The sequence below is a fragment of the Oncorhynchus tshawytscha genome, linkage group LG11 (assembly GCF_018296145.1).
Source record: "Oncorhynchus tshawytscha isolate Ot180627B linkage group LG11, Otsh_v2.0, whole genome shotgun sequence".
In the NCBI taxonomy this organism is placed as follows: Eukaryota; Metazoa; Chordata; class Actinopteri; order Salmoniformes; family Salmonidae; genus Oncorhynchus; species Oncorhynchus tshawytscha.
This window is the reverse complement of record NC_056439.1, coordinates 37,744,017-37,770,110: the sequence shown is the minus strand read 5'-3', so window position 1 is coordinate 37,770,110 and position 26,094 is coordinate 37,744,017. Positions and strand designations below refer to the sequence as shown.

The following is a 26,094-nucleotide window of genomic DNA, read 5'->3' as shown; positions in this document are numbered from 1 at the left end:
GTGGGTACAACTCCAATGCACTTCTTTAGTGTTGAGTCATTTTGAGTCTAAATCCACACTGCTGAAAGGGCAGTAATAGAGCACAATGTTGGCTAAAGGTCCATGGGTTTTATTTGGAAGAGTCTCAAATTAAAGCAGTAAGACTGCCGTGAACAGGAAGAGAGGAGTATCATTATCCCAAATGTAAATTAAGTAATGGGAGTAGCTCCTACGGTTTGTCATGATAGTGGAAGCAGGTCCATGCTGACAGGTGTATGGCCTCTCTTCACGACAGCACTGCTCTGGGGTTCTTGAGAGAGGCCTAGACCTAAGCTCCCTGGTTTGCACTGTAATTTCATCTTGTCAGCACTTGATATGTACAGGGCTCTCGAGGTAAGGGCGCCACACCAGCACTGAATTAGTTACATATGAAGGTTTGGCATGTTTTCAATCTCTGTTTTTCTCATCTCACAGAGTGGGCTGAACCTATAAGGTTGTGGTGTTCACACTTTTCTTGAAATATTGTGAACATTTGTAGAAGAAGGAGCTAGTGCAGTATAGCGCTCTGAAAAGTTGCTCAGACAATAAGTTACTCTGTCATTATGGTGACCTTTGCCCACAGACTGAGTGGAATGTGTCAGTTCTGCCTTTTTATTCTAAATCTAACAGATACATGGGAAATGTTAGAAAAGTGTGGCTTTTAGTTTCATGGTCTTCTCACTAATACAAACTACCTTATAGTGCACTGATTCATTCAAAACTATTAATATTCACTTTTTCCATAGGAATACACTGTCATTCATTTTCAGACGTATCTGAATTGTCATACCACGTGGAACTGCCGTTATGGTCATAACCTCGAGCAAGAAGAACGTCTAAAAAAAACATCAACACTCCCCCGCCACATGAATTTCCTTTCCACCGCATCTCTTTGCACTGGGCTCAGTTTGTTACCAAGATGGATTTTCTTCTTGTTTATTTTTCCTGCTGTGGAAAGTAGCTGCTATGGCCTGCAGAAAAGTACATATGAGAATGTGTGAGAGTAATGGATAAACAAAGGGAAAGAGAGAGAGAGAGAGGGAGGGAGATGCTGATAGTTACAGGACCAACCAACTCCCTAAAACAGCAGTATGTGTGAAACGTGGACCATATGAAGACTATAGTGCTATTGCAGATGGACTGTGCAGTTGGCTGCTCTCTGTCTCTCTGCCTCTCTGCCCCTTTGTTCCAGCTGTAGTGTGTTTTCTTTGGCTCCAGACAGCAAAATGGGGAGCGAATAGTTTTATGTCATGCACTGTAGAAAGAAAGCATGACCCCCCCCCCCCTCGCTCTCTCTCCATCCACTGGCTACTGGGCTTGGTGTAAGGGAAGGCACATACTCGTCAGACGATTATGGGAGCAGTGCATTATATATCGGTCTAACTCGGCATGTACAGTATATAAGATGTACTGTATATAGGAAGATGGACAGATGCATTTTCTATAGATTATCAACATACTCAAGCTCCAGGGAAGCAGCATAATTCTACTCTAGGCTACTGTGCTTTATGTGTCCCAAGATTCCCCTTGGCTTCGTGTGGCCTACTCATTAGCTTTACAAATGGACATAAATCTCCTAAAGCATCAAACGATTGTGGACGCTTGACCTTTTCGTACACTTTTGACACTGTCCTCAGGGCTTGTAGCATCCAGCTAGCAGTCGAGTGTGTTGTATGGATCAGTCATGAATACCACTATCCTTTCTGAACAATGGCTGCTGCCCCATTGTGGGTGGGGGGCTCACTGATCAACAACGTTGTCAAGAGAGAGGGATGAATTTTGTGCTTGTTTTCATGAAAGCTCAATGAGATGGTGTTTGTGTTGTGTTATTTTTGAACACGATCAAGAGGACTGTTCTAGCGAAATTAGACAAGCAAATTACATGGTAAATGACCCGTCATGGGTAGCACTGAAAAGCACATTATGGTCAACAAAACACTCCAAACACATTGACATTTCAAGTGGTTTGTAATGAACATCGAAGATCTGAACTAAGATGCCTAAAACCAGTAGTCTGCCAACAGAAATGTTATATTTTCACTTGTGTACTAGTCTGTCTTGTAATTTTGCTGCTCGTGGATAGACCATGTTTATGCTCCAAAATGAGCAGCTTGTTCGTATTCCTCCCAGCCTCTATGCCTGCTCAAATTCCTCCTGAAATTCTTTGTATAATGTGTCCAGTAGGCTTGGGCAGTATCCAGATTTTCATACCGTCATTCCGTTTTTCTGCCATCCTGGGATTTATGGTATTACCAGCATAGCACACAAGGGGGGCACTAAAAACGCAAAGAAAAGCCCATAGGGGATCAAACACCAGTACGCTAACAACATGAGCACAAATAATAGCTAATTTTCATGGATGCCTTTATCTAAATGCTAACAAGCGCAAACAAATTAATTGCAGACAGGCAAATCCAGCTCATAAAGTTATACAAGTATATATAGTAGCCATTTTCGGTGAGTGTGGAAATTTACAAGTGAAAATGGAGAGAAATTGTGCAAATGAAGAAAGTTGTGATGCTTGTCTGAAGAAAGAACAGCATGTGTACATGGAGCAGAAGGGAGAATTAAAGATAGGAGATTAATGCTAGTGGGAACCACATGGAAAAAATGGGCGCTGGACAGAACATATCCAGAGCTCTTTGCCTTCTCAAACACGGCAGAAAGCTAACATCCCGTCTCCTTATTAATTCAGCCATTTAATTATCAGACTAACAAGTCACCAAATGCGCAGCTGGAAAGTATAGCACATCTATTCTTAGACAGTTCTAAGATATTTGATGGTAAACATTTAGTAGTACATTTCATACCAGTGTAACTTCATCACATCATGTGCACCGCGCCGCACAATAGAGAGATACTCACCGATAGATATAGAATGATATGGACTCACCGGTTCCCGCTTTCTCCTGTTGTGCTCTTTACAACGTACACGTACGTGACTGGCTGTTGTTCTGGGGAACTATGGTAAGCTTCATAATGAAAACTTATGTGACAGACGAAATTAAGAAAGCGATCTGCTTTATCTCCTAACGCAGTGGTTCCCAACCTTTTTATAGTCCTGTACCCCTTCAAACATTCAACCTCCAGCTGCGTACCCCCTCTAGCACCAGGGTCAGCTGTACCCCCTCTAGCACCAGGGTCAGCGCCCGCTCAAATGTTTTTTTTTGCCATCATTGTAAGCACTATACGATACATTTATTAAACATAAGAATGAGTGTGAGTTTTTGTCACAACCCGGCTCGTGGGAAGTGACAAAGAGCTCTTATAGGACCAGGGCACAAATAATAATCAATAATTTCGCTCTTTACTTAGACATCTTACATATAAGACCTTATTTGTTCATAAAAAATGGTGAATAATGAGAAGGATGTGCTTTAAAGAATGCCCGTAACTCTGCAATGTTGGGTTGTATTGGAGCGAGTCTCAGTCTTAAATCATTTTATAGACACAGTCTGTGCCTGTATTTAGTTTTCAGGCTAGTGAGGTCCGAGAATCCATTCTCACATAGGTACATGGTTGCAAAGGGAATCAGTGTCTTAACAGCGTGATTTGCCAAGGCAGGATAGCGCAGCCCAATCCAGAAATCACATTTGACATTTTACGTAAGCTTGAGTTCGTTTGCACGCAAAAAAAATCATACAATGATGGAATACCTGTGTATTGTCCTTGTTAATGCAGACAGAGAAGAGCTCCATCTTCTTAATCATAGCCTCAATTTTGTCCCGCACATTGAATATAGTTGCGGAGAGTCCCTGTAATCCTAGATTCAGATCATTCACACAGATAAGCCAGTTGTGTGGGAAACTCGTCATCATGCAAGCGGTCAGACAAGTAAACATTTTGGTCAGTAAAGAAAACTTTAAGCTCGTCTTTCAGTTTAAAAAAAAGTGTCAATACATTGCTCCTTGATAACCAGCGCACTTCTGTATGTTGTAAAAGTGTTACGTGGTCGCTGCCCATATCATTGTATAATGCAGAAAATACACGAGTTCAGGTGCCTTGCTTTAACAAAGTTAACCATTTTCACTGTAGTGTCCAAAATGTATTTCAAACTGTTATGCATTCCTTTGGCAGCAAGAGCCTCCCAGTGGATGCTGCAGTGTACCCAAGTGGCGTCGGGAGCAACTGCTTGCACGTGTGTTACCACTCCACTATGTCTCCCTGTTATGGCTTTTGCGCCATCAGTACAGATACCAACACATTTTGACCACCAAAGTCCATTTGATATCACAAAGCTGTCCAGTACTTTAAAAATATCCTCTCCTGTTGTCCTGGTTTCCAGTGGTTTGCAGAAGATAATGTCTTCCTTAACTGATCCTCCATAAACGTAAAGGACATATACCAGGAGCTGTGCCAGGCCCGCCACATCTGTTGACTCATCCAGCTGTAACGCATAGAATTCACTGGCTTGTATGCGAAGCAGTAATTGTTTCAAAACATCTCCTACCATGTCACTGATACGTCGTGAAACAGTATTGTTTGATTTAGACATTGTCTGTATAGTTGTTTTGGCCTTGTCCCCCAGCATTGTCCCAGCCATATCCGCAGCAGCAGGAAGAATGAGCTACCACTCGGTAGCTCACCAAATAGGATGCTTCTAGCCCATTCTTATTAATGGTATCTGTTGCTTTTATACATGTCTAACTACTGAAAATTCATCTTAATTCTCGCTCAAAAATCGCCATGGCTTATTTTTCATATTAGAATGTTTTGTTTCTAAATGTCTGTGCAAGAGTGAAGGTTTCATTGAGTTGTGAGATAGTACTTATGCACATATAACACACTGTGGCTGATGAAAGGCACTACTCCCAATATGAGTAATCCCCAAGTTGAATTCCCGTGAGAGAGTAACGGTTAATGTGATTGGATGTTAAATATTTGACTAGGCTACCTGTATTTGACATTGTGTTGTTATTTCACGAGATGGTTTAATTTTATTTTTGGCAGTGAAACGAGGCTACTCAACCAAATGTAAAGCCCCGTTGGAAAATCTAAATAGACTGTTTGGGGGTACGCATACCCCACTTTGAGAATACCTGTCCTAACGTATTGCAGAAGTTGACTGCAGGTATTTACTTAAAAATAGCTATAAATATTCAAATGTATTCAAAAACGTCGAAGATATACACTACCGTTCAACATTTTGGGGTCACTTGGAAATGATTCATGAAAGCATACATGAAATGAGTTTCAAAATGAATAGGAAATATAGTCAAGATGTTGACAAGGTTATAAATAATGATTTTTAATTGAAATAATAATTATGTCCTTTAGAGGTCGACCGGTTAATCGGAATGTCCGATTAATTAGGGCCGATTTCAAGTTTTAATAACAATCGGAAATCTGTATTTTTGGACACCAATTTGGCCGATTTTATATATATTTTTTTACACATTTATTTAATCTTTATTTAACTAGGCAAGTCAGTTAAGAACACATTCTTATTTTCAATGACGGCCTAGGAACGGTGGGTTAACTGCCTCGTTCAGGGGCAGAACAACAGATTTTCACCTTGTCAGCTCGGGGGATTCAATCTTGCAACCTTACAGTTAACTAGTCCAATGCTCTAACCACCAGCCTCTCATTGCACTCCACAAGGAGACTACCTGTTACGCAAATGCAGTAAGCCAAGGTAAGTTGCTAGCTAGCATTAAACTTATCTTATTAAAAAAAATCAATCAATCATAATCACTAGTTAACTACACATGGTTGATGATATTACTAGTTTATCTAGCGTGGCCTGCGTTGCATATAATCGATGCGGTGCGTATCGTTGCTCCAATGTGTACCTAACCATGAACATCAGTGCCTTTATTAAAATCAATACACAGAAGTATATATTTTTAAACCTGCATATTTAGCTAAAAGCAATCCAGGTTAGCAGGCGATATTAACCAGGTGAAATTGTGTCACTTCTCTTGCGTTCATTGCACACAGAGTCAGTGTATATGCAACAGTTTGGGCCGCCTAATTTGGCAGAATTTCACCTAATTATGACATATTATTGAAGGTTGTGCAATGTAACAGGAATATTTAGACTAATGGAGGCCACACCTTTAGATAAAATACGGAACGGTTCGGTATTTCACTGAAAGAATAAACGTCTTGTTTTCGAGATGAAGTTTCCGGATTCGACCATATTAATGACCTAAGGCTCGTATTTCTGTTGGTTATTATGTTATAACTAAGTCTATGATTTGATGGGGCAGTCTGACTGAGTGGTGGTAGGCAGCAGCAGGCTCGTAAGCATTCATTCAAACAGCACTTTCGTGCGTTTTGCCAGCAGCTCTTTGTTGTGCGTCAAACATTGCACTGTTTATGACTTCAAGCCTATCAACTCCCGAGACTAGGCTCGTGTAACTGATGTGAAATGGCTAGCTAGTTAGCGGGGTGCGCGCTAATAGCGTTTCAAACATCACTCGCTCTGAGACTTGGAGTGGTTGTTCCCCTTGCTCTGCATGGGTAACGCTGCTTCGAGGGTGGCTGTTGTCGTTGTGTTCCTGGTTCGAGCCCAGGGAGGAGTGAGGAGAGGGACGGAAGCTATACTGTTACACTCGCAATACTAAAGTGCCTATAAGAACATCCAATAGTCAAAGGTTAATGAAATACAAATGGTATAGAGAGAAATAGTCCTATAATTCCTATAATAACTACAACCTAAAACTTATTACCTGGGAATATTGAAGACTCATGTTAAAAGGAACCACCAGCTTTCATATGTTCTCATGTTCTGAGCAATGACCCTTTTTTACATGGCACATATTGTACTTTTACTTTCTTGTCCAACACTTTGTTTTTGCATGATTTAAACCAAATTGAACATGTTTCACTATTTATTTGAAGCTAAATTGATTTTATTGATGTATTTTATTAAGTTAAAATAAGTGTTCATTCAGTATTGTTGTAATTGTCATTATTACAAATACATTTTTTAAAAATCGATTGATTAATCGGTATCGGCCTTTTTTGGTCCTCCAATAATTGGTATCGGTGTTGAAAAATCATAATCGGTCGACCTCTAGTGTCCTTCAAACTTTGCTTTCGTCAAAGAATCCTCCATTTGCAGCAATTACATCCTTGCAGACCTTTGGCATTATAGTTGTCAATTTGTTGAGGTAATCTGAAGAGATTTCACCCCATGCTTCCTGAAGCACCTCCCACAAGTTGGATTGGCTTGATGGGCACTTATTTACGTAACATACGGTCAAGGTGCTCCCACAACAGCTCAATAGGGTTGAGATCCGGTGACTGTACTGGCCACTCCATTATAGACAGAATACCAGCTGACTGCTTCTTCCCTAAATAGTTATTGCATAGTTTGGAGCTTTGCTTTGGATCATTGTCCTGTTGTAGGAGGAAATTGGCTCCAATTAAGCGCCTTCCACAGGGTATGGCATGGCGTTGCAAAATGGAGTGATAGCCTTCCTTCTTCAAGATCCCTTTTACCCTGTACAAATCTTCCACTTTACCAACACCAAAGCACCCCCAGACCATCACATTGCCTCCACCATGCTTGGCAGATGGCGTCAAGCATTCCTCCAGCATCTTTTCATTTTTTCTGTCTCACACAAATGTTCTTATTTGTGATCCAAATACATCAAACTTAGATTCGTCTGTCCATAACACTTTTTTACAATCTTCCTCTGTCCAGTGTCTGTGTTCTTTTGACCATCTTAGTCTTTTCTTTTTATTGTCCAGTCTGAGAAATGGCCTTTTCTTTGTAACTCTGCCTAGAAGGCCAGCATCCCGGAGTCGCCTCTTCACTGTTGACGTTGAGACTGGTGTTTTGCCGATACTATTTAATGAAGCTGCCAGTTGAGGACTTGTGAGGCATCTGTTTCTCAAACGGGACACTCTAATGTACTTGTCCTCTTGCTCAGTTGTGTACCGGGGCCTCCTACTCCTCTTTCTATTCTGGTTAGGGCCAGTTTGTCCTGTTCTGTGAAGGGAGTAGTACACAGCGTTGTACGAGATATTCAGTTTCTTGGAAATTTCTCTCATGGAATAGCCTTAATTTCTCAGAACAAGAATAGACGGATGAGTATCAGAAGAAAGTTACTTGTTTCTGGCCATTTTGAGCCTGTAATCGAACCCACAAATGCTGATGCTCCAGATACTCAGCTAGTCTAAAGAAGGCCAGTTTTATTGCTTCTTTAATCAGAACAACAGGTTTCAGCTCTGCTAACATAATTGTAAAAGGGTTTTCTAATGATCAAATTAGCCTTCTAAAATGATGAACTTGGATTAGCTAACACAATGTGCCATTGGAACACAGGAGTGATGGTTGCTGATAAGGGGCCTCTGTATGCCTATGTAGATATTCCATAAAAAATCTGCTGTTTCCAGCTACAATAGTCATTTACAACATTAACAATGTCTACACTGTATTTCTGATCAATTTGATGTTATTGTAATGGACAAAAAATGTGCTTTTCTTTCAAAAACAAGGACATTTCTTAGTGACCCCAAACTTTTGAACGGGAGTGTAGTTTGACTGTATATGAAAATCATCCCATGGGTATTTCCCAATACCCCGGTGTACGGTATATACGGTATAATGTCCAATAACCAATAATATTAAGTAGAACCAAGTGTCAAATGTTTCATTGCCAGGAGGTGGGTTTCAATATGAATACTGTTGTTTCCACATGTGGTTTATGTTAGTGCTCTCTTGGCTATGTGTGCTATAATATGACCAATTATATGAATCATCTAATATAAGACCAATGCAATCATTTCACAGGAGACAGCGGGACACTTCATTTAATAATTAACACAGTTTGCCATTTCCACTAAATGTGCTTGATGTGAATCTTACACTCCAATTCCATTCCCCAATGCCACATAGAGCACAATTAGCTTTTCCTTTGTGCAGATTTTGGACTGTGTATTCAGCACATTTTCCACTGATGTGGTCCGTGACATGTGCCACAAAGTTAAACAACAGTTTTGCATTTGACATCAAAACACTTTTCCTCTTTGTCGTAGACTTTCCGTCTCACTTGGATTCATAGTTTTGTTCCTTTGCACTTAAACCACACAGTACATGCAGCTCTGCTCCTCTCCACATTTTGCATTCAAGCCACTGAGTCACATTTGGAATTGAACCTTTAACCTGTAGCGGATCCTTCTCTGACCAATCGCTCCGTCTATAATGCCTTACCACCACAACACGACAACAGTGACACATCCACAATCAACATTCTAAGGTCTGCTTCCTCTATGGCTTCATCAAGACACCTTAGTTCACCAGGCCACGAAAACAACTGAATAACATCTTGTGCTTCCCGGTAGGTCTGTCGGTTTGGGGTTGAAGGGCCAGGCTGTTCTTTGTGCTGATAAACAATGTCATACACAGCTATGAATGGCTGCATTATGGCAGATAAAACACCTCGTTTCACACTCCAGTCTTGTGATGGGCTTTATCGTGGCCAGGGCTTACTTGAAAAAGAGATGTAAATCTCAATGTGACTTCTCTGGTTAAATAAAGGATACATTTAAAAAACGGTCTCACCTCTGGCACTCAGTACCTTAGTGAACGTACAACACTGCACTCAATGTGATTTGAGTGTTTGCTAAAAGTCATAGAGGACATTTTTGGTCTATTCATGAATTAGCATTACAAATTCTGCAGGAGACCTTTCCATTAAATATTTAGGGCTCAATATCACCCGTACCTTGTCCTCTCTGCTGGATGATAACTTTACTTTATTCCCCTGATTAACAAACTTACACTAGAATTTCAGAGATGGAGTATTCTCTTTCGTACTTTATTTGGTAAAGGGAATTCCATTAAGATGAATGTATTGCCCAGATTTCTGTATTTGTTTCAACGTCTCCTTTTTCTACCCAAGTCTTTTTTTATTTCAGTAGCTAAACATATGTGTTAGTTTTTATGGGGCGATGGCAGTTCAAGAATACGTAAAGCATTCCACCAGAGAGAGAGAACACAGAGGATTAGCCTTTCCTAACTTTATGTATTGGGCCTCCCGGGTGGTGCAGTGGTTAAGGGGCGCTGTACTGCAGCGCCAGCTGTGGTGGGCCGGGCGCACTAACCAAGGTTGCCAGGTGCACGGTGTTTCCTCCAACACATTGGTGCGGCTGGCTTCCGGGTTGGATGCGCGCTGTGTTAAGAAGCAGTGCGGCTTGGTTGGGTTGTGTATCGGAGGACCCATGACTTTCGACCTTCGTCTCTCCCGAGCCCGTACGGGAGTTGTAGCGATGAGACAAGATAGTAGCTACTAAAACAATTGGATACCACGAAATTGGGGAGAAAAAGGGGTAAAAAAAATTACAATTTAAAAACTTTATGTATTATTACTGGGCAGCAAATATACAAAATACTGTTTACTGGTGTCAAACAGAAACCAACTCCTGTTTCTCTTCCTCTTTGTCAGCATTAATCACCTCCATTCTTCCTCTCTTAGCTTCGCGCTACTCATCCTATCCAATACTTATCAGTGCTCTTAAAATGTGGACTCAATTTCTTCAACACTTTAAACTCAGATTTCTCTATTCAAGGTCCTATATGTAATAACTCATAAATCACCTATTCCTTCCAGCTAAACTAGATTCCGCTTTTAGGCTTTTGGCCTCCTTTTGCCCTTAGAACAGCCTCAATTCCTCTGGGCATGGAGTCTACAAGGTGTTGAAAGCTTTCCACAGGGATGCTGGCCCTTGTTGACTCCAATGCTTCCCACAGTTGTGTTAAGTTGGCTGGATGCCCTTTGGGTGGCTTTTAAACGGGCTTTTAAAATTCAACATTGGTGCACAATTTCTAGTTAAAATATCAAATGGACACAAAATGTGCTCTTTTCCTGAAGCAACCCAATAATATTCTACTAAAGGTTAACTGTAAGTCTTCTGTGGTTCTGAAATGATTGTGGCCCTAACTTATTGGTAGCCTAGTGGTTAGAGCATTGGGCCAGTAACTGAAAGGTTGCTAGATCGAATCCCCGAGCTGACAAGGTAAAAATCTGTCATTCTGCCCCTGTACAAGGCAGTTCATCCACTGTTCCTAGGTTGTCATTGTAAATAAGAAATTGTTCTTAACTGACTTGCCTAGTTAAATAAAGGTACACATATATATATATATATATATATATATATATAATAATATTGACCATGTAATGCTTAGTTCTGGTGTAGAGGCTATACCCTTACAGGAATCACATGATCTCACTTCTCTGTATGTTGCTGCAGAGTTACTAGTGGAAGGAAATTCATTTGCACAACTGAATGCATTCAACCAAAATGTGTCTTCTGCATTTAACTCTGAATCAGAGAGGTGTGGAGGGGCTGTCTTATTTGACGTCCATGTCGTCGGCACCCGGGGAGCAAGTGTTGTTGGGGGTTTTCCTGCCTTGCTCAAAGGCAGAATGGTTAATTTTACCACCTTGCTGGCTCAGGGATTTAACCTTTGTGTTACTGACCCAACGCTCTTAACCACTAGGCTACCTGCCACCACTGGAGAGAGAGAGAGAAGAGTGCCAATAATGTAACAGGATTGACCATAACAGGGTTGAGGTTTTCATCTTAAATCAGCCATGAATCAGCAATATTTAGCTAATTTGATTTATTTGGTTTCATGTTCTCCTTGAGTATCATCCTTCATATTACACAGCCAAATAGCAGTACCAGTTGCTTGTTGAAACATGGGTTTGGTTAACCAAACCCTGTGCTGTAGCTGTCCATCACTGTAGACTGGACCAGGGCCAGCCTCATAAAGGTGTAAGGCAGCCTGGGTCAGACAGCACACCTTCCTCAGTGTAATCATGTGTCCATCTGTCAGACCCTGCCAGCTCCCCTCTCTCCTCTCTGACAGGGTTTCCCTGTTACCACCCTCCTCTCGCCCTGATCACTGATACCCTTTGGACCCCCACACGCTAACACACACACATATAGACGCACACACATACACACACCAGCATAGAGCATGCACTACACATCCCATTTCCTTCTCTGAGTTAGAAAATATTTGAGATTTTAACACATTGAAGGAATGTTTTACATTGGTGCCACTGATCACTATACATGTTAAGATACACCAATCATGATGGGTGATTTATGACAACATCAATTCTCAAATTCAGTAGCATCTTAAATGCAGTGTTCTTTTGAAATTTGTTGCAGTTAAGCAATAAGTAAATCTGGTTTCTCAGGGACTAACTACAGCCCTGACGGGTTTGTTCATTCAAACCAGAACAGTTGTGTCAGACTCGATTTTCCATGTCTGTTCTGAGGCTATTTGTTTTTGGAACTCATTGAAATGTATCATATTTCTCGTCTGCCCCGTCCATCCCTCCCTTCCCTCTCTTTCTGCCTCTAACGGGATTTAGCATATCAATGGCAGATTAGTTAGTTTAACAAAGGCTTACCGTGGTGAAGCTCTTTTCCACTCGGCTTTCTAGTGTGCCGCACGGACCTCACACATTGATTCGTCATGTTGGTGTCTTTGGTGTGTGTGTGTGTGGTCGCCTGCATGTCTTTGTGCAGGGTAGGGCTGAATGGTTGTGTGCTGTTAGCCCCACAGTGTGTGTTGATTACAAAGGCCATGCTTAGTTACTATGGGACCTGACCCAAGATGTGTGTGCCATTTCTCTAACCAGCCTGGATGCCACTCTGTTATGTTAGTCATCTTTATTGCCTAACAACAACACAGCTACAATAGAGCTTGCCAATGCAAGTGCCTCAGTGCAACCAATCAATATGCTCAATAAACTGTATGTATATATATATATATATATATATATAATCAATATATTTACAGTACTAGTCAAACGTTTGGACACCGACTCATTCCAGATTGTTTTGCTTTATTTGGACTATTTTCTAGATTGTAGAATCATCATTAAAGTCATTAAAACTATGAAATAACACATGGAATCATGTAGTAACCAAATAAGTGTGAAACAAATCAAAATATATTATATTTGAGATTCTTCAATGTTGCCACCCTTTGCCTTGATGACAGAGTAGGTGAACGGATTATCTCCGCATGTGTGGTTCCCACTGTGAAGCATGGAGGAGGTGTGGGGGTTCTTTGCTGGTGACACTGTCTGTGATTTATTTAAAATTCAAGGCACACTTAACCAGCATGGCGACCACAGCATTCTGCAGCAATATGCCATCCCATCTGGTTTGCACTTAGTGGGACTATTATTTGTTTTTCAACAGGACAATGACACAGCAGACCTCCAGGCTGTGTAAGGGCTATTTGCGCAGCATTTGTGGGAACTCCTTCAAGACTGTTGGAAAATTATTCCAGGTGAAGCTGGTTGAGAGAATGCCAATAGTGTGCAAAGCTGTCATCAAGGCAAAGAGTGGCTATTTTGAAGAATCTAAAATCTATTTTTTGATTTGTTTAATACTTTTATGGTTACTACATGATTCCATATGTGTTATTTCATAATTTTGATGTCTTCACTATTATTCTACAATGTAGAAAATAGTAAAAATAAAGAAAAACATTTGAATGAGTAGGTGTGTCCAAACTTTTGAATGGTACTGTATACACAATCAATATATGATATATGCCATTCAGCAGAAGCGTTCATCTAAAGTTCCTTATAGTCATGCATACAGTCATGCATAAATTGAACAATCACCAGGCTATACCCCATTTTGGATCTATTAAGTACAGTAATACTACCCAGCCCTCTATAGGGTCAATGGAGATAGTCCGGGTAGCTATTTGGTGGACTATTTAGCAGTCTTATGGCTTGGGGGTAAAAGCTGTACAGGATCCTGTTGGTTCCAGACTTGGTGCATCGGTACTGCTTACCATGTGGTAGCTGAGAGGACAGTTTAAGACTTGATAGGCTGGAGTCTTTGTCCATTTTTAGGGCCTTTCTCTGACACTGCCTGGTATAGAGGTCCTGGATGTCCGGAAGCTGGTGTACCGGGCCGTGTACTGGTGTACTGGGCCGTACGCACTACCCTCTGTAGCGGCTTGCGGTTAGATGCCAAGCAGTTGCCATACCAGGTGGTGACGCAGCCAGTCAAGATGCTCCCAATGGTGCAGCTGTAGAACATTTTGAGGACCTGAGGGCCCATGACAAATCTTTTCAGCCTCCTGGGGGGGAGAGGTGTTGTCGTGCCTTTTTCATGACTGTGTTAGTGTTAATTCCTTAGTGATGTGGACACCAACCTGATCCACTACTCTCCAGAGCCCTCTACCCAGCCCTCTCCAGAGCCCCCTACCCAGCCCTCTCCAGAGCCCTCTTCAGAGCCCCCTCCAGAGCCCTCTACCCAGCCCTCTCCAGAGCCCTCACCCAGCCCTCTACCCAGCCCTCTCCAGAGCCCTCACCCAGCCCTCTACCCAGCCCTCTACTCAGCCCTCTCCAGAGCCCTTGCCCTCTCCAGAGCCCTCTACCTTGCCCTCTCCAGAGCCCTCTACCTTGCCCTCTCCAGAGCCCTCTACCTTTCCCTCTCCAGAGCCCTCTCCACAGCCCTCTACCCAGCCCTCTCCAGAGCCCTCTACCCAGCCCTCTCCAGAGCCCTCTACCCAGCCCTCTACACAGCTCTCTACCCAGCCCTCTACATAGCCCTCTACCCAGCTCTCTCCACAGCCCTCTACCCAGCCCTCTACACAGCTCTCTCCACAGCCCTCTACCCAGCTCTCTCCACAGCCCTCTACCCAGCTCTCTCCACAGCCCTCTACCCAGCTCTCTCCACAGCCCTCTACCCAGCTCTCTCCACAGCCCCCTACCCAGCCCTTTCCCCAATACAGAACTGTACCAATCTGTAGACCTGAGCTGCATTCAGCTGGAATGGGAACTACGTGCAGTAGAAAGTGTTGCAGTAAATGCCAACAGGAGGTGAATCCAGCTGGCCAAGTCTCAGAGCAGGGCAGAAGGGGGAGTGGAGGGGGATGGTCCCGGGGCCCTGGGTCTGGAGATTAGGAATGTAAGACGTATTGAGGAAAACCTCACCCTGACAATGCTAGAGCCATGCAATGAAGCACTTCAAAGTATGACTTAGGATGTCTCTTGTTTTGGAAACATGAAGCTGTGTAAAGGTACACGTTCTTGATGTTGTTTAGTAATGTCTACATTTGGATAAACACCAAGCCTAGTGAAGTGGTATCCTGTGGAAAGCAGGACAGCTATCATAAGATCCCTATCCACTGCGCTCTCCTCACTCTCACACCCTCCTTTCAGCTCCCTGTCTTCACAGCCAGGGCCAACACGGCAACACACACACACACACACAGAGGCTTTGCGGTCACTTCTCCCCACCGGGGAATCTTATCTCTTTGTTCCCTGCTCTCCGCAGGACCCCAGCTTATCTCAGCTACATTAAAGCCAGAGGCAGTAGCCCTAACACTGGGGTCATTGTTATGGTGTGTGTGAGCACCCTCCCTCTCCCTTTTCCCAGCCTTCTCAGCCCTCCTTCCCACTAGACGCATCTAGAAAACTAGTACTGGCCATGGGTGGATTAGGCTAGACAGACCAAAAGCATAGCGATGCTTCAGTCTATGGACCTTCATCCGACTGAATCAGGCTTACAGGAGGAGATGCAGACTGGTCTACTGTGTATAAAGGCAGACTAGATGCAAGGGCTACCCCCTCAGATTAGAGCCAGAGCCTAGGCCAGCCGGGAGCGCTGGATGATCATGCAGTTATGTAAGGCAGCTGCTAACAGACGGAGCCTTTCATGTTCCATATGCATTAGGCATAAAGGAGGCCTTTTAAACACAGGAGTTTATCAGTGTTTACATGACTGGGCCATTTAATGGCCTTCAGCAAGGCTCTGCTCTGCTGCTCTGGGAACTAGGCACATTGAATGTGCTGTTTAGGGGGTGTATAATAATGTGTATGTAAGGGTTAATTCAGTACAGTAATTCTGGTTGATGCTCATTTAAAAGCAGTTTGCATAGTTTGTCAGTGTAGTCCCTAACCCTGTCCTCTTTCCTGGTGTTCTCTTTCCTGGTGTCCTCTTTCCTGGTGTTCTCTTTCCTGGTGTCCTCTTTCCTGGTGTCCTATTTCCTGGTGTCAGCCTGCAGCCGTGGCTCCACCACCCTGGAGAGAAGCATTTTAGGAGCTCCAGCTGTTCTCCTCTCTGCTGTATCGTGTGCCAACCCTGGTGCCCGTGGGCCTCATTGGCCGTTGTGTTACTGCTCACATTGTTCCGTGGGCATTGTGTGTGACCCTGACAGGGAAGCAGCTGTGTTAGGTGAGCCTGCCAGAGCAGCCATCTTGGCAGGGAGAAGCAGCTCTGTAGGGGGCCTCCGCCAGGGGCCCGCTTTGATGAGCGCCACACAGGATGGCCCCCTACATCCATCCATCCCTTCTTTGGCTCTCTTCCGCCCTGACAGCCCCTATCGACCCTTACATCTGAATATGACACACTGCTGATGAAGGTAGGCTTCTCTTGACTGGCTGGCTGACTGGCAGAAGGGTTGGGGAAACACATTTTATCATTTCATGAAGGGAGAGATGAGAGGAGTGAAAAACGGCATTGCTGCCCTTCACAGGAACTGGGCATCGTCTTCCTGCCAGACAGAGGACATGACCTCCCCTGCGAGGGAAGACGGTGAGTGAGAGATCCATGGTTACAGTGTCATACAGTGTCGTCAGGCATAGCAAGAGACAGGCTACTTTTCTTATACAGAACTCCATGTCCAGTGGAAATGTTGGACTGAGAAACCTCAGAAAGGTTGTGAAATGTCCACTTTGCTACATGACACCACAATGGATGTGTGTATGAAAAGAAGATATGCTGTAGCCAGGTGAGCGGGTGTGCGGACGCCAGTGATTTAGTGAGTGTGTGCATGTATGTGTGTTTAACCTTTGTGTCTTGACACGAGCAGTGGAAGTTGTGTGGAAACTGTGGGTCTGGGACCAGGAAGTGACTCAGTATTGACTTGGCTTACTTCCTGGCTGTGTTGCAGGACGCTGCTGCTCCTCTGTCACTCCTCTCAGGATGTTAACCCCTCCTCCCCTATCCTCTCCTCTCCTGTTTCCCTCACTGCTTGCTGTCTGATGGCCTGGGCCATTATCTGAGAGTCCAGAGCATTACCTGGCCCAGCCCTGACGGACTGCCAAGCTGGAGGTTACATCACAGCTACTGGAGAGCATTGTTGACGTGAGCTCACCTCAGACTGTCTGCTGAGAACCAAGGCTAGCAAGACAAGCAAGACACTTCTGTCTTTTCTAGCAGATGCTTAGTTGTCATTTTGCTCCTAATGCTGCTGGATAGAATTTCTGCAATAAATTATTACTGACAGTCAGTAACTATTCCACATCGTCGACTAGAAAAGTTATTACAATGTTATTACAATGGCTATGTCAGTGCGGTTTTGATATAAATGTTTCATTATCAATAGCCTCCACCTAATGGCACTCTGCCTACTTGTATTGCTGTATGGAGAAGAGTGGAATGCTATATTGATTAGCCATTTGAAAGTTTTTTCCTTCCGCTGTAATCAGTGCATTCCACTGTTTCAGGGGATAAAGGTGTTTGAATGTGAGCTCTCTTCCTGAGCCAGTGTGTTTTTGAATTCTCCTCCATCCTCCACGTTGACTGCTGACGTGAGCCACAGGAAGTAGTTAATGGGAGCAGGAGTGTGTGTGTGTGTGACTCATTGTAGCTTGGGTGGATGAAACAGCTGTGTTTCCCTCTCTCTCTCCCTCTGTGGTGATATTCAGCCGAGTGTTCATTCCACACACACACCCCCGTTCCATTCCTACACCACAGGCTTGCTGGCTCTGGCTATGATGACTGTATAAAGGCAGCCATTACTCCGTGAGTCAGAGAAGGAGCTCTATATAGTACTGTATACAATATAAACTTATATTTATCAGATGGGGGCCAACCATAAATTAGTAGCACTTGTCCAGTAAATATGGGAAACCGCATTGAACATAATCATAAATGTCCCCAAACCACATGAGAAGGGAAAAATAAAGAGTAAACAACTGTTGAATGAATATTAAGACAGGGTCTTGATCAGCTGATGCCAATTTCAAAAAGTGTATACGAGTTATTGTGTGTATATTGTTGTTCGAGCCAGTAGATTATACGCGTTCCAGACATTGCGTTCTGGATATAGTGGATACTCACAAGCGTTTTTCTGTTTCTTCCTCGCCAGTTCCCGGAGTGTGGCTTCTTTGGCATGTATGACAAGATCCTGCTCTTCCGCCATGACCTGACCTCTGAGAACATCCTTCAGAGGCTGACGTCAGCAGAAGATATCCACGAGGGAGATCTGATAGAGGTGGTGCTTTCTGGTGAGTAGTTCTGAACTGGGTTCAACCCGAACAGCTTTTATTAACATTTTGACTTTAGGCTATATGTACTAATTTAGTAAACAACATTTTCTGTAATTCAAACCTGTGTGTTATACAGTGCTGTTTCACGCCTATCTAAAGCTCACCTCCAGAGAGACAGGTGGCTAGTTTCCCCTCTCTTTTCCGGTCACAGATGATTTCAGTTTCCTGCTGACTATTGAGTCTAACAAACACTGGCTCGTAAAGGCATTCTTTTCGGTTCCATCTGTCTTCATTGGGAAGCACCTCACAGTCCCACCACCTGGACTGTACATCCCCCTCCTCCCTCTCTCTCTCTCCGCGGTAGAACTAGAAGCATTGTCTGCATGGATCCAGACATGAAATAACTCTGCGGCCGGATGGATCTGATCTGCTGGTGTTTAGCAGTGAGCCCCAAATGAGTGTATCCAGGAGACCTCTGTCTCCTTCCCTCTGGGTTCAGACAGTTGACAGGTTTCAACCTCAGTGTTGCACCTGGATGGCTGTGTGAGGTCAGAGTATTGTCACATCCACAAGCTCTACATCCACCCTGCTTCCTCGTCTTAGCCTTGTAGTTGGTCTGCATATGCTGAGGAGATCTACATGTGTCAAACTGGTGCAATGCAAGCTCCGATATGCTTTGCTGTTCTAGTCTGGCACACTGAAAATAGGAATTTTTTAAATCATACTATTTATCCTTCCCTTAGTTGCTTCTAATTTACATGAATTAAATACTTTAAAGACACCATTGATTCCTATAAATTCTTTGAGACCTGTTGTTCAGTTCTGTGGCTGTGAGAGACAAACAGCTCAGGGTTCTCTTGGCGCTGGACTCAAAGGGCCTGGCTTGTTTTCTCTGCAGTAAGTGATTGTAGTGGACCCACTGAGTATAAACATGCTGGGCTGTGCAGGGCGGCACTGGAAATAGTGGAAAGGCCATCCCTAACCAGGGGGTTGGACATGGAGAGAGGGCTGTTTGGTCCAATAATCCCACTCACTGTTTGTTTCTCACTCAGCATCCCTCTTATTTGACAGGATATGGCATACAAAATGGATGTATATATTTGTTTTATAGCACTTTTAGTCGCCGATGTATGTTATAGACTATAACTTCTGAATTATGTCTGATGGACACTTGTGATGCCTGATTAGTCAAAAATGAAAACAAACAGACATCACATTGATGTCAGGCCTGCTGCTTGTGAAAAACTCTTTATTGGCTCAATCTTCTATGGTGTTTGATGCAAAACATCTCAACAACCATTTCATAAAGTTGAGGCCGTTAATAGGCTGTGCGTTTTTTTTCCTCGATGTGTTTGAAAAGCCCATGAATGCCTTCTTTCATGTGTTTTTTTGCCAGGGAGCTATGACCAGTGTGGTGGCATGTGACTTTCTTGAGTTCTTTTTATGCTTTGAAGTTCGACTCACGGCCGAGTTTATTAGCAACTAAATTAATCTATATAGCTAGTTAATGAAATATATATTATTCATATGGAGGTGCTGTGTGTCCATATGCATAATTTTAACATGGAAATCAACAGTGCTGCTTTTTAAGCTTGGACCTTTAGATTTGACAGTCCAAGGACCTGCAGTAGAAAGTCATAAGTTGATCTGTGGAGGCCCCACTATCGCTCATCTGTGTTCCTCCCCACAGCCATCTGTTTTGCTCTCCCTTTCTTCCTGGTGTCTTTTTCTCTCTCTTATCTTCCAAAGAATGTTCTCTCTTCCAGGTATTTGGGGATTGTCAGTAAAGTAAATTTTATTCCCTAAGTGGATAGATGTCACATTTGTTGTTCAGAGCTGCATCTCGTCACGGCAACAGCTACTGAGAACAGCTACTGTCCCTGGTGCATCCTTCATTGAATACTGGTATGTCAACTTGGTCTTATTGTAAAGCTGGATCAGAAAAAACACACACAAATAATTTGTGACATTACACAGGGTTTTCCACCTAAATTCTGGCGTAAAAGATTATGATTCCCTTGTTGGTCAATGGGAAAACCACAACAGCATAAATGATTCCAAAAGAACTGTGAGAAAGAGATTGATCTCTTTTCTCTCCAGTGCTGGGGGGATGCGGTCACACAGGTTTGGTAGCGAATAGCGATCTCTTATTCACATCTTGGATGAGTCACTCCTGTGAACTAACTGTCCCTTCCAAGAATGACCTCACTCATATACCTCCAACACAAACCACAGCAGCAGATGGAGAAAAGTTCCCTGAGTAATGGCTGGGCCTACCTTGTGTTTCAGTCCAGATAGGAAACAAACCAAACCATACTATGAACTAGCTTATTAAAGAGCATCATTATCATGGGATGTGGTCTTCTCTGGTCCTGTTCTGTTGAATGAGACGGTCTGTCTCAGTGGTCTTTAGTGTGCTCTGTAATGCCATACCACTCTGAAACAGGTGATGTTGTAGACAACCTTGTAGCCTGTTGTTAGTTTCTGCTGTACCGCCTCCTACTGTAAGTAGCTGTTATAGCACTGAGCCGTTAATGGGATGTTATAGCACTGGGCTGTTAATGGGATGTTATAGCGCTGGGCTGTTAATGGGATGTTATAGCACTGAGCTGTTAATGGGATGTTATAGCACTGAGCTGTTAATGGGATGTTATAGCACTGGGCTGTTAATGGGATGTTATAGCGCTGGGCTGTTGGGAATAGCGCTGGGATGTTATAGCACTGAGCTGTTAATGGGATGTTATAGCACTGAGCTGTTAATGGGATGTTATAGCACTGGGCTGTTAATGGGATGTTATAGCACTGAGCTGTTAATGGGATGTTATAGCACTGAGCTGTTAATGGGATGTTATAGCACTGAGCTGTTAATGGGATGTTATAGCACACTGAGCTGTTAATGGGATGTTATAGCACTGGGCTGTTAATGGGATGTTATAGAGCTGGGCTGTTAATGGGATGTTATAGCACTGAGCTGTTAATGGGATGTTATAGCACTGAGCTGTTAATGGGATGTTATAGCACTGGGCTGTTTAATGGGATGTTATAGCGCTGGGCTGTTAATGGGATGTTATAGCACTGAGCTGTTAATGGGATGTTATAGCACTGAGCTGTTAATGGGATGTTATAGCACTGAGCTGTTAATGGGATGTTATAGCACTGAGCTGTTAATGGGATGTTATAGCACTGAGCCCTAGTGAGAGAAACTACGACCTCGGAACAGAACAGCTTTCCACTCCAGCATCTCTTACTGTACATAACTGCCTGTTCTAAGTTACTTCCCAGGTCAGACTCTCTGATATGGATGCATTCTATGTGCACAGTTTATAGGTCCAGGTCTGTCAGAAATATTTTTGCTGTTTTGACTTCAGGAATTATGGGCCCAGTAGCTGGCGGTGGCGTGAAAAGGCTGGGTTTTGATGAATAAACAGTGTCTCCTCACTGGCCAATCCGAACGTGCTCCTTGGTTAAATATGTGGTTGCTTCAAGTTGCGTATTTATGGTATTTTATGTACTGCGTTGTCATCAATTCCAGTGTAGTCCATAATAGCCTAGTTTGGTAAATAAAATAACTAAAAGCATACAGAAACAAAATAACAAAATGTAGGCCTATCCCATCTCTGCTAAATATGTTGAACATGTTTTCAGTCCACATTGTTCGAAGTAATTGCTTGGTTTCAATATGGAAATATATTGTTAAAACATAGCATTTACACTGATATAGGGGCTAGCCTACTATAAATTGCATTATGGTTGAGCCATGGATATGCCAAACATTGTCAATAAGCAAGATTAAATTCACTATTGATAAAGCCTAAAATGAGAGTGAATAATTCTAATCGAAACGACTAGTTTAAAATAGGCTGTCTAAATACAGTTACAGGCGCCATCATTTCTCCCTGTAGGCATATAATATTAAGGCAACACAGACAATGGAGGGTTTTACGCACATCCACACTTTTCACAGAATCTGAAAAAGAGAATATTAAGATAATGTCCCAAATACAGTATAATGTTTAAAAAACGTAATGGAACCATCTTACAGATGGCATTCACACTTCTCCAGAAATAGCAGACGGCTCCTAAATTCCATTGCATGCGAGCTGGTTTTTAATCAAATTAAATGAAAAATAAGCAATCCATTTTTTTAAACAACAATAATATTTGTAAATAGCTTGGTCAGAAGCTATGGAACAAGAGAGGATATGTGTTTTTTGTACCTGTAACCCTTGTAGTTATAAACATAAAGAACAAAAGGTTTTTCTCATTTGGGTCTCATTTAATTAAAAATCAACCAAGTAGAGACCTATAGCCTCCCCTGCCTCAATGAAGGCTGTTTTTTTGTTTGCCAAGTAGCCAAGCCTATCAATGAAGGTTTTGGCTCGTGAGACTGCTTTGAAATAAATCTTAATCAACAAAGCTTTATTAAAAGATCAAGTTTGGGAGCAGTCACTCCTCTCTTGTTTTTTTTTTAACTAGCTCAAGGGCACTGTGCGTCACGGCTGGATAGGTTGTGCTCCCGCTCACAAAATCCATGCTATTACCAACCGTGTTACTGCTAAGACCTGCTTTTCGTTGTTCTTAAAGGACACACCTCAAATGTTGCCACATCAGTGCAAGCGAGCTGATATTAGACCGGTACATTTCTGAACCTGGTGAATGGGGTGGAAAACACAAGAGCGACAGTTTTTACATGCTGAAGTTGAAAACAAGTGAGCGTTTAGCACTTCAGCCGAAAATGGAGCCCGAAACCTCTTAACTGTACGGACAATAAAAGGCCATTCTAAAATGTGCAGTTTTGTTACACAACAGAATGCCACAGACGTCTCAAGTTTTGAGGGAGCATGCAATTGGCATGCTGAATGCAGGGATGTCCACCAAAGCTGTTGCCAGATCATTTAATGTTAATTTCTCTACCATAAGCCACCTTCAATGTCATTTTAGAGAATTTGGCAGTATGTCCAACCGGCCTCACAGCCGCAGACCAAGTGTGACCATGCCAGCCCCACATCCAGCTTCTTCACCTGCGGCATCGTCTGGGATCGTCTGTAATAAAGCCCTTTTGTGGATAAAACCCATTCTGATTGGCTGGGCCTGGCTCCCCATCCATGGCTGCACCCCTCCCCAGTCATGTTAAATCCATAGATTAGGGCCTAATGAATGTATTTCAATTGACTGATTTCCTTATATGAACTGTAACTCAGCAAAATCTTTGAAGTTGTTGCATTTATATTTTTAAGTTTAATTGTTATTTAAAAAAATTGTAATTCTCATTATTTGGTTTCAGGGTTTTTGTGTTTGAAGTTTATTTGTTTTGCTTTAGTTTTGTTTGCCATGTTCTTGTTTTTAAGTTGTGTCTGAATTGCAGCTTTAGCCACAGTAGAGGACTTCCAGATCCGCCCCCATGCCCTCTATGTCCACTCATACAAAGCCCCCACCTTCTGTGACTACTGTGGGGAGATGCTATGGGGCCTCGTCCGGCAGGGGCTCAAATGTGAAGGTAAGCACACACGCATACACACACACCGACACACACACACACACCGACACACACACACACACACACACACACACACACACACACACACACACATCAAGCTCTCTCTCACATCAAGGCTGGGGTGCACTGTGAACCGAAAGCCAAGGTGTCAAATGTTTACCCGACTCGTACACTCATACACACACAAATCAAGCATGCCCTGCTCTTGGTCCAATCTGAGAGGTACATTAAGGCTGGTAGCACTGTGCAGCAGTAAGCCTCAGTGGAGTGTGTGACTTCCTCTCATTACTAAAGAAGGTCTTTGAAGAGATGGCCGGCCTGGCCTGTTTGAATTGAGCCCAGTGTGCTGATGCCAAGCGTTGGACTCAGCCTTCAAAGGCCCTTTAGAAAGCATGTGCTGCTGCTCTACTCTAACCCTCTCTGATGGATCCAGCCTGTCCCTCAGTACAACACAACCTGTTCCGGGGCCAGCCGGGACAGGAATGCAACAGGCGCTCCAATAGGATGAAAGATTTGGACTGGTATACCTAGTCAAATTGCAATTAAATGTGGAATTGTGGAATGTAGAATTGCATGTGATTTGTGACTATTGGATCAGATCTATTTTATTCCATGCTATGTCTTTGAAAAGCATTTGAAGCTTTCTTTGAGGAAGGATGAGATCAAATGACTGCATGTAGAGCCCTCATGTGGACGTTTAAGAGAATGAAGCTGGTGGGTAGAATCAAAGTAGTGCTTTCCTACCGTATTCATGTACTTAGTTTCCTTCCTAAGACGTGTTAATATATCTCAAGATGTCATCACAAATATGTCTTAATACATGTCTTAAGATGTCTCAAGATGGCTGGGTATGAAATGTTGCTGAGTATCAAGCCCAACGCTGACATCCAAAGTCTGTTTCATACAGTCGTGGCCAAATGTTTTGAGAATGACACAAATATTAATTTCCACAAAGTTTGCTGCTTCAGTGTCTATATATTTTTTTGTCAGATGTTACTATGGAATACTGAATTATAATTACAAGCATTTCATAAGTGTCAAAGGCTTTTATTGACAATTACATGAAGTTGATGCAGAGTCAATATTTGCAGTGTTGACCCTTCTTTTTCAAGACCTCTGCAATCCGCCCTGGCATGCTGTCAATTAACTTCTGGGCCACATCCTGACTGATGGCAGCCCATTCTTGCATAATCAATGCTTGGGAGTTTGTCAGAATTTGTGGGTTTTTGTTTGTCCACTCGCCTCTTGAGGATTGACCACAAATTCTCAATGGGATTAAGGTCTGGGGAGTTTCCTGGCCATGGACCTAAAATACCGATGTTTTGTTCCCCGAGCCAATTAGTTATCACTTTTGCCTTATGGCAAGGTGCTCCATCATGCTGGAAAAGGCATTATTCGTTACCAAACTGATCCTGGATGGTTGGGAGAAGTTGCTCTCGGAGGATGTGTTGGTACCATTCTTTATTCATAGCTGTGTTCTTAGGCAAAATTGTGAGTGAGCCCACTCCCTTGGCTGAGAAGCAACCCCACACATGAATGGTCTCAGGATGCTTTACTGTTGGCATGACACAGGACTCTGATGGTAGCACTCACCTTATCTTCTCTGGACAAGATTTTTTCCTGGATGCCCCAAACAATCGGAAAGGGGATTCATCAGAGAAAATGACTTTACCCCAGTCCTCAGCAGTCCAATCCCTGTACCTTTTGCAGAATATCAGTCTGTCCCTGATGTTTTTCTTGGAGAGTAGTGGCTTCTTTGCTGCCCTTCTTGACACTAGGCCATCCTCCAAAAGTCTTCGCCTCACTGTGCGTGCAGATGCACTCACACCTGCCTGCTGCCATTCCTGAGCAAGCTCTGTACTGGTGGTGCCCCGATCCCGCAACTGAATCAACTTTAGGATATGGTCCTGGCGCTTGCTGGACTTTCTTGGGCGCCGTGACGCTTTCTTCACATCAATTGAACCGCTCTCCTTGGAGTTCTTTATGATCCGATAAATGGTTGATTTCGGTGCAATCTTACTGGCAGCAATATCCTTGCCTGTGAATCCCTTTTTGTGCAAAGCAATGATGACGGTACGTGTTTCCTTGCAGGTAACCATGGTTGACAGAGGAAGAACAATGATTCCAAACACCACCCTCATTTTGAAGCTTCCAGTCTGTTATTTAAACTCGATCAGCATGACAGAGTGATCTCCAGCCTTGTCCTCGTCAATACTCACACCTATATTAATGAGAGAATCACTGACATGATGTCAGCTGGTCCTTTTGAAATGTTCTTTTGATATTCAGTTAATTTGCATGGCAAAGAGGGACTTTGCAATTCATCTGATCACTCTTCATAACATTCTGGAGTATATGCAA

At 43.0% G+C, this 26,094-nt stretch overlaps 1 protein-coding gene across 5 annotated transcripts in view; it reads left to right on the top strand.

Annotated features, from left to right (window-relative positions):
- Window positions 1-26,094, top strand: part of LOC112261959 (serine/threonine-protein kinase D3) — a 65,761-nt gene that overhangs the window by 19,857 nt on the left and 19,810 nt on the right. For 3 of the 5 annotated variants that reach the window (XM_024437611.2, XM_024437612.2, XM_024437613.2), the window contains 2 exons: window positions 18,116-18,254; window positions 23,602-23,733. In XM_024437611.2, coding sequence (XP_024293379.1) covers window positions 18,116-18,254; window positions 23,602-23,733 — 271 coding nt within the window. Of the gene's footprint in view, window positions 1-16,180; window positions 16,385-16,498; window positions 16,558-16,606; window positions 17,110-18,115; window positions 18,255-23,601; window positions 23,734-26,094 lie in introns of those variants that run through there. The other 2 variants (XM_024437614.2, XM_024437615.2) reach the window with 2 other exon arrangements.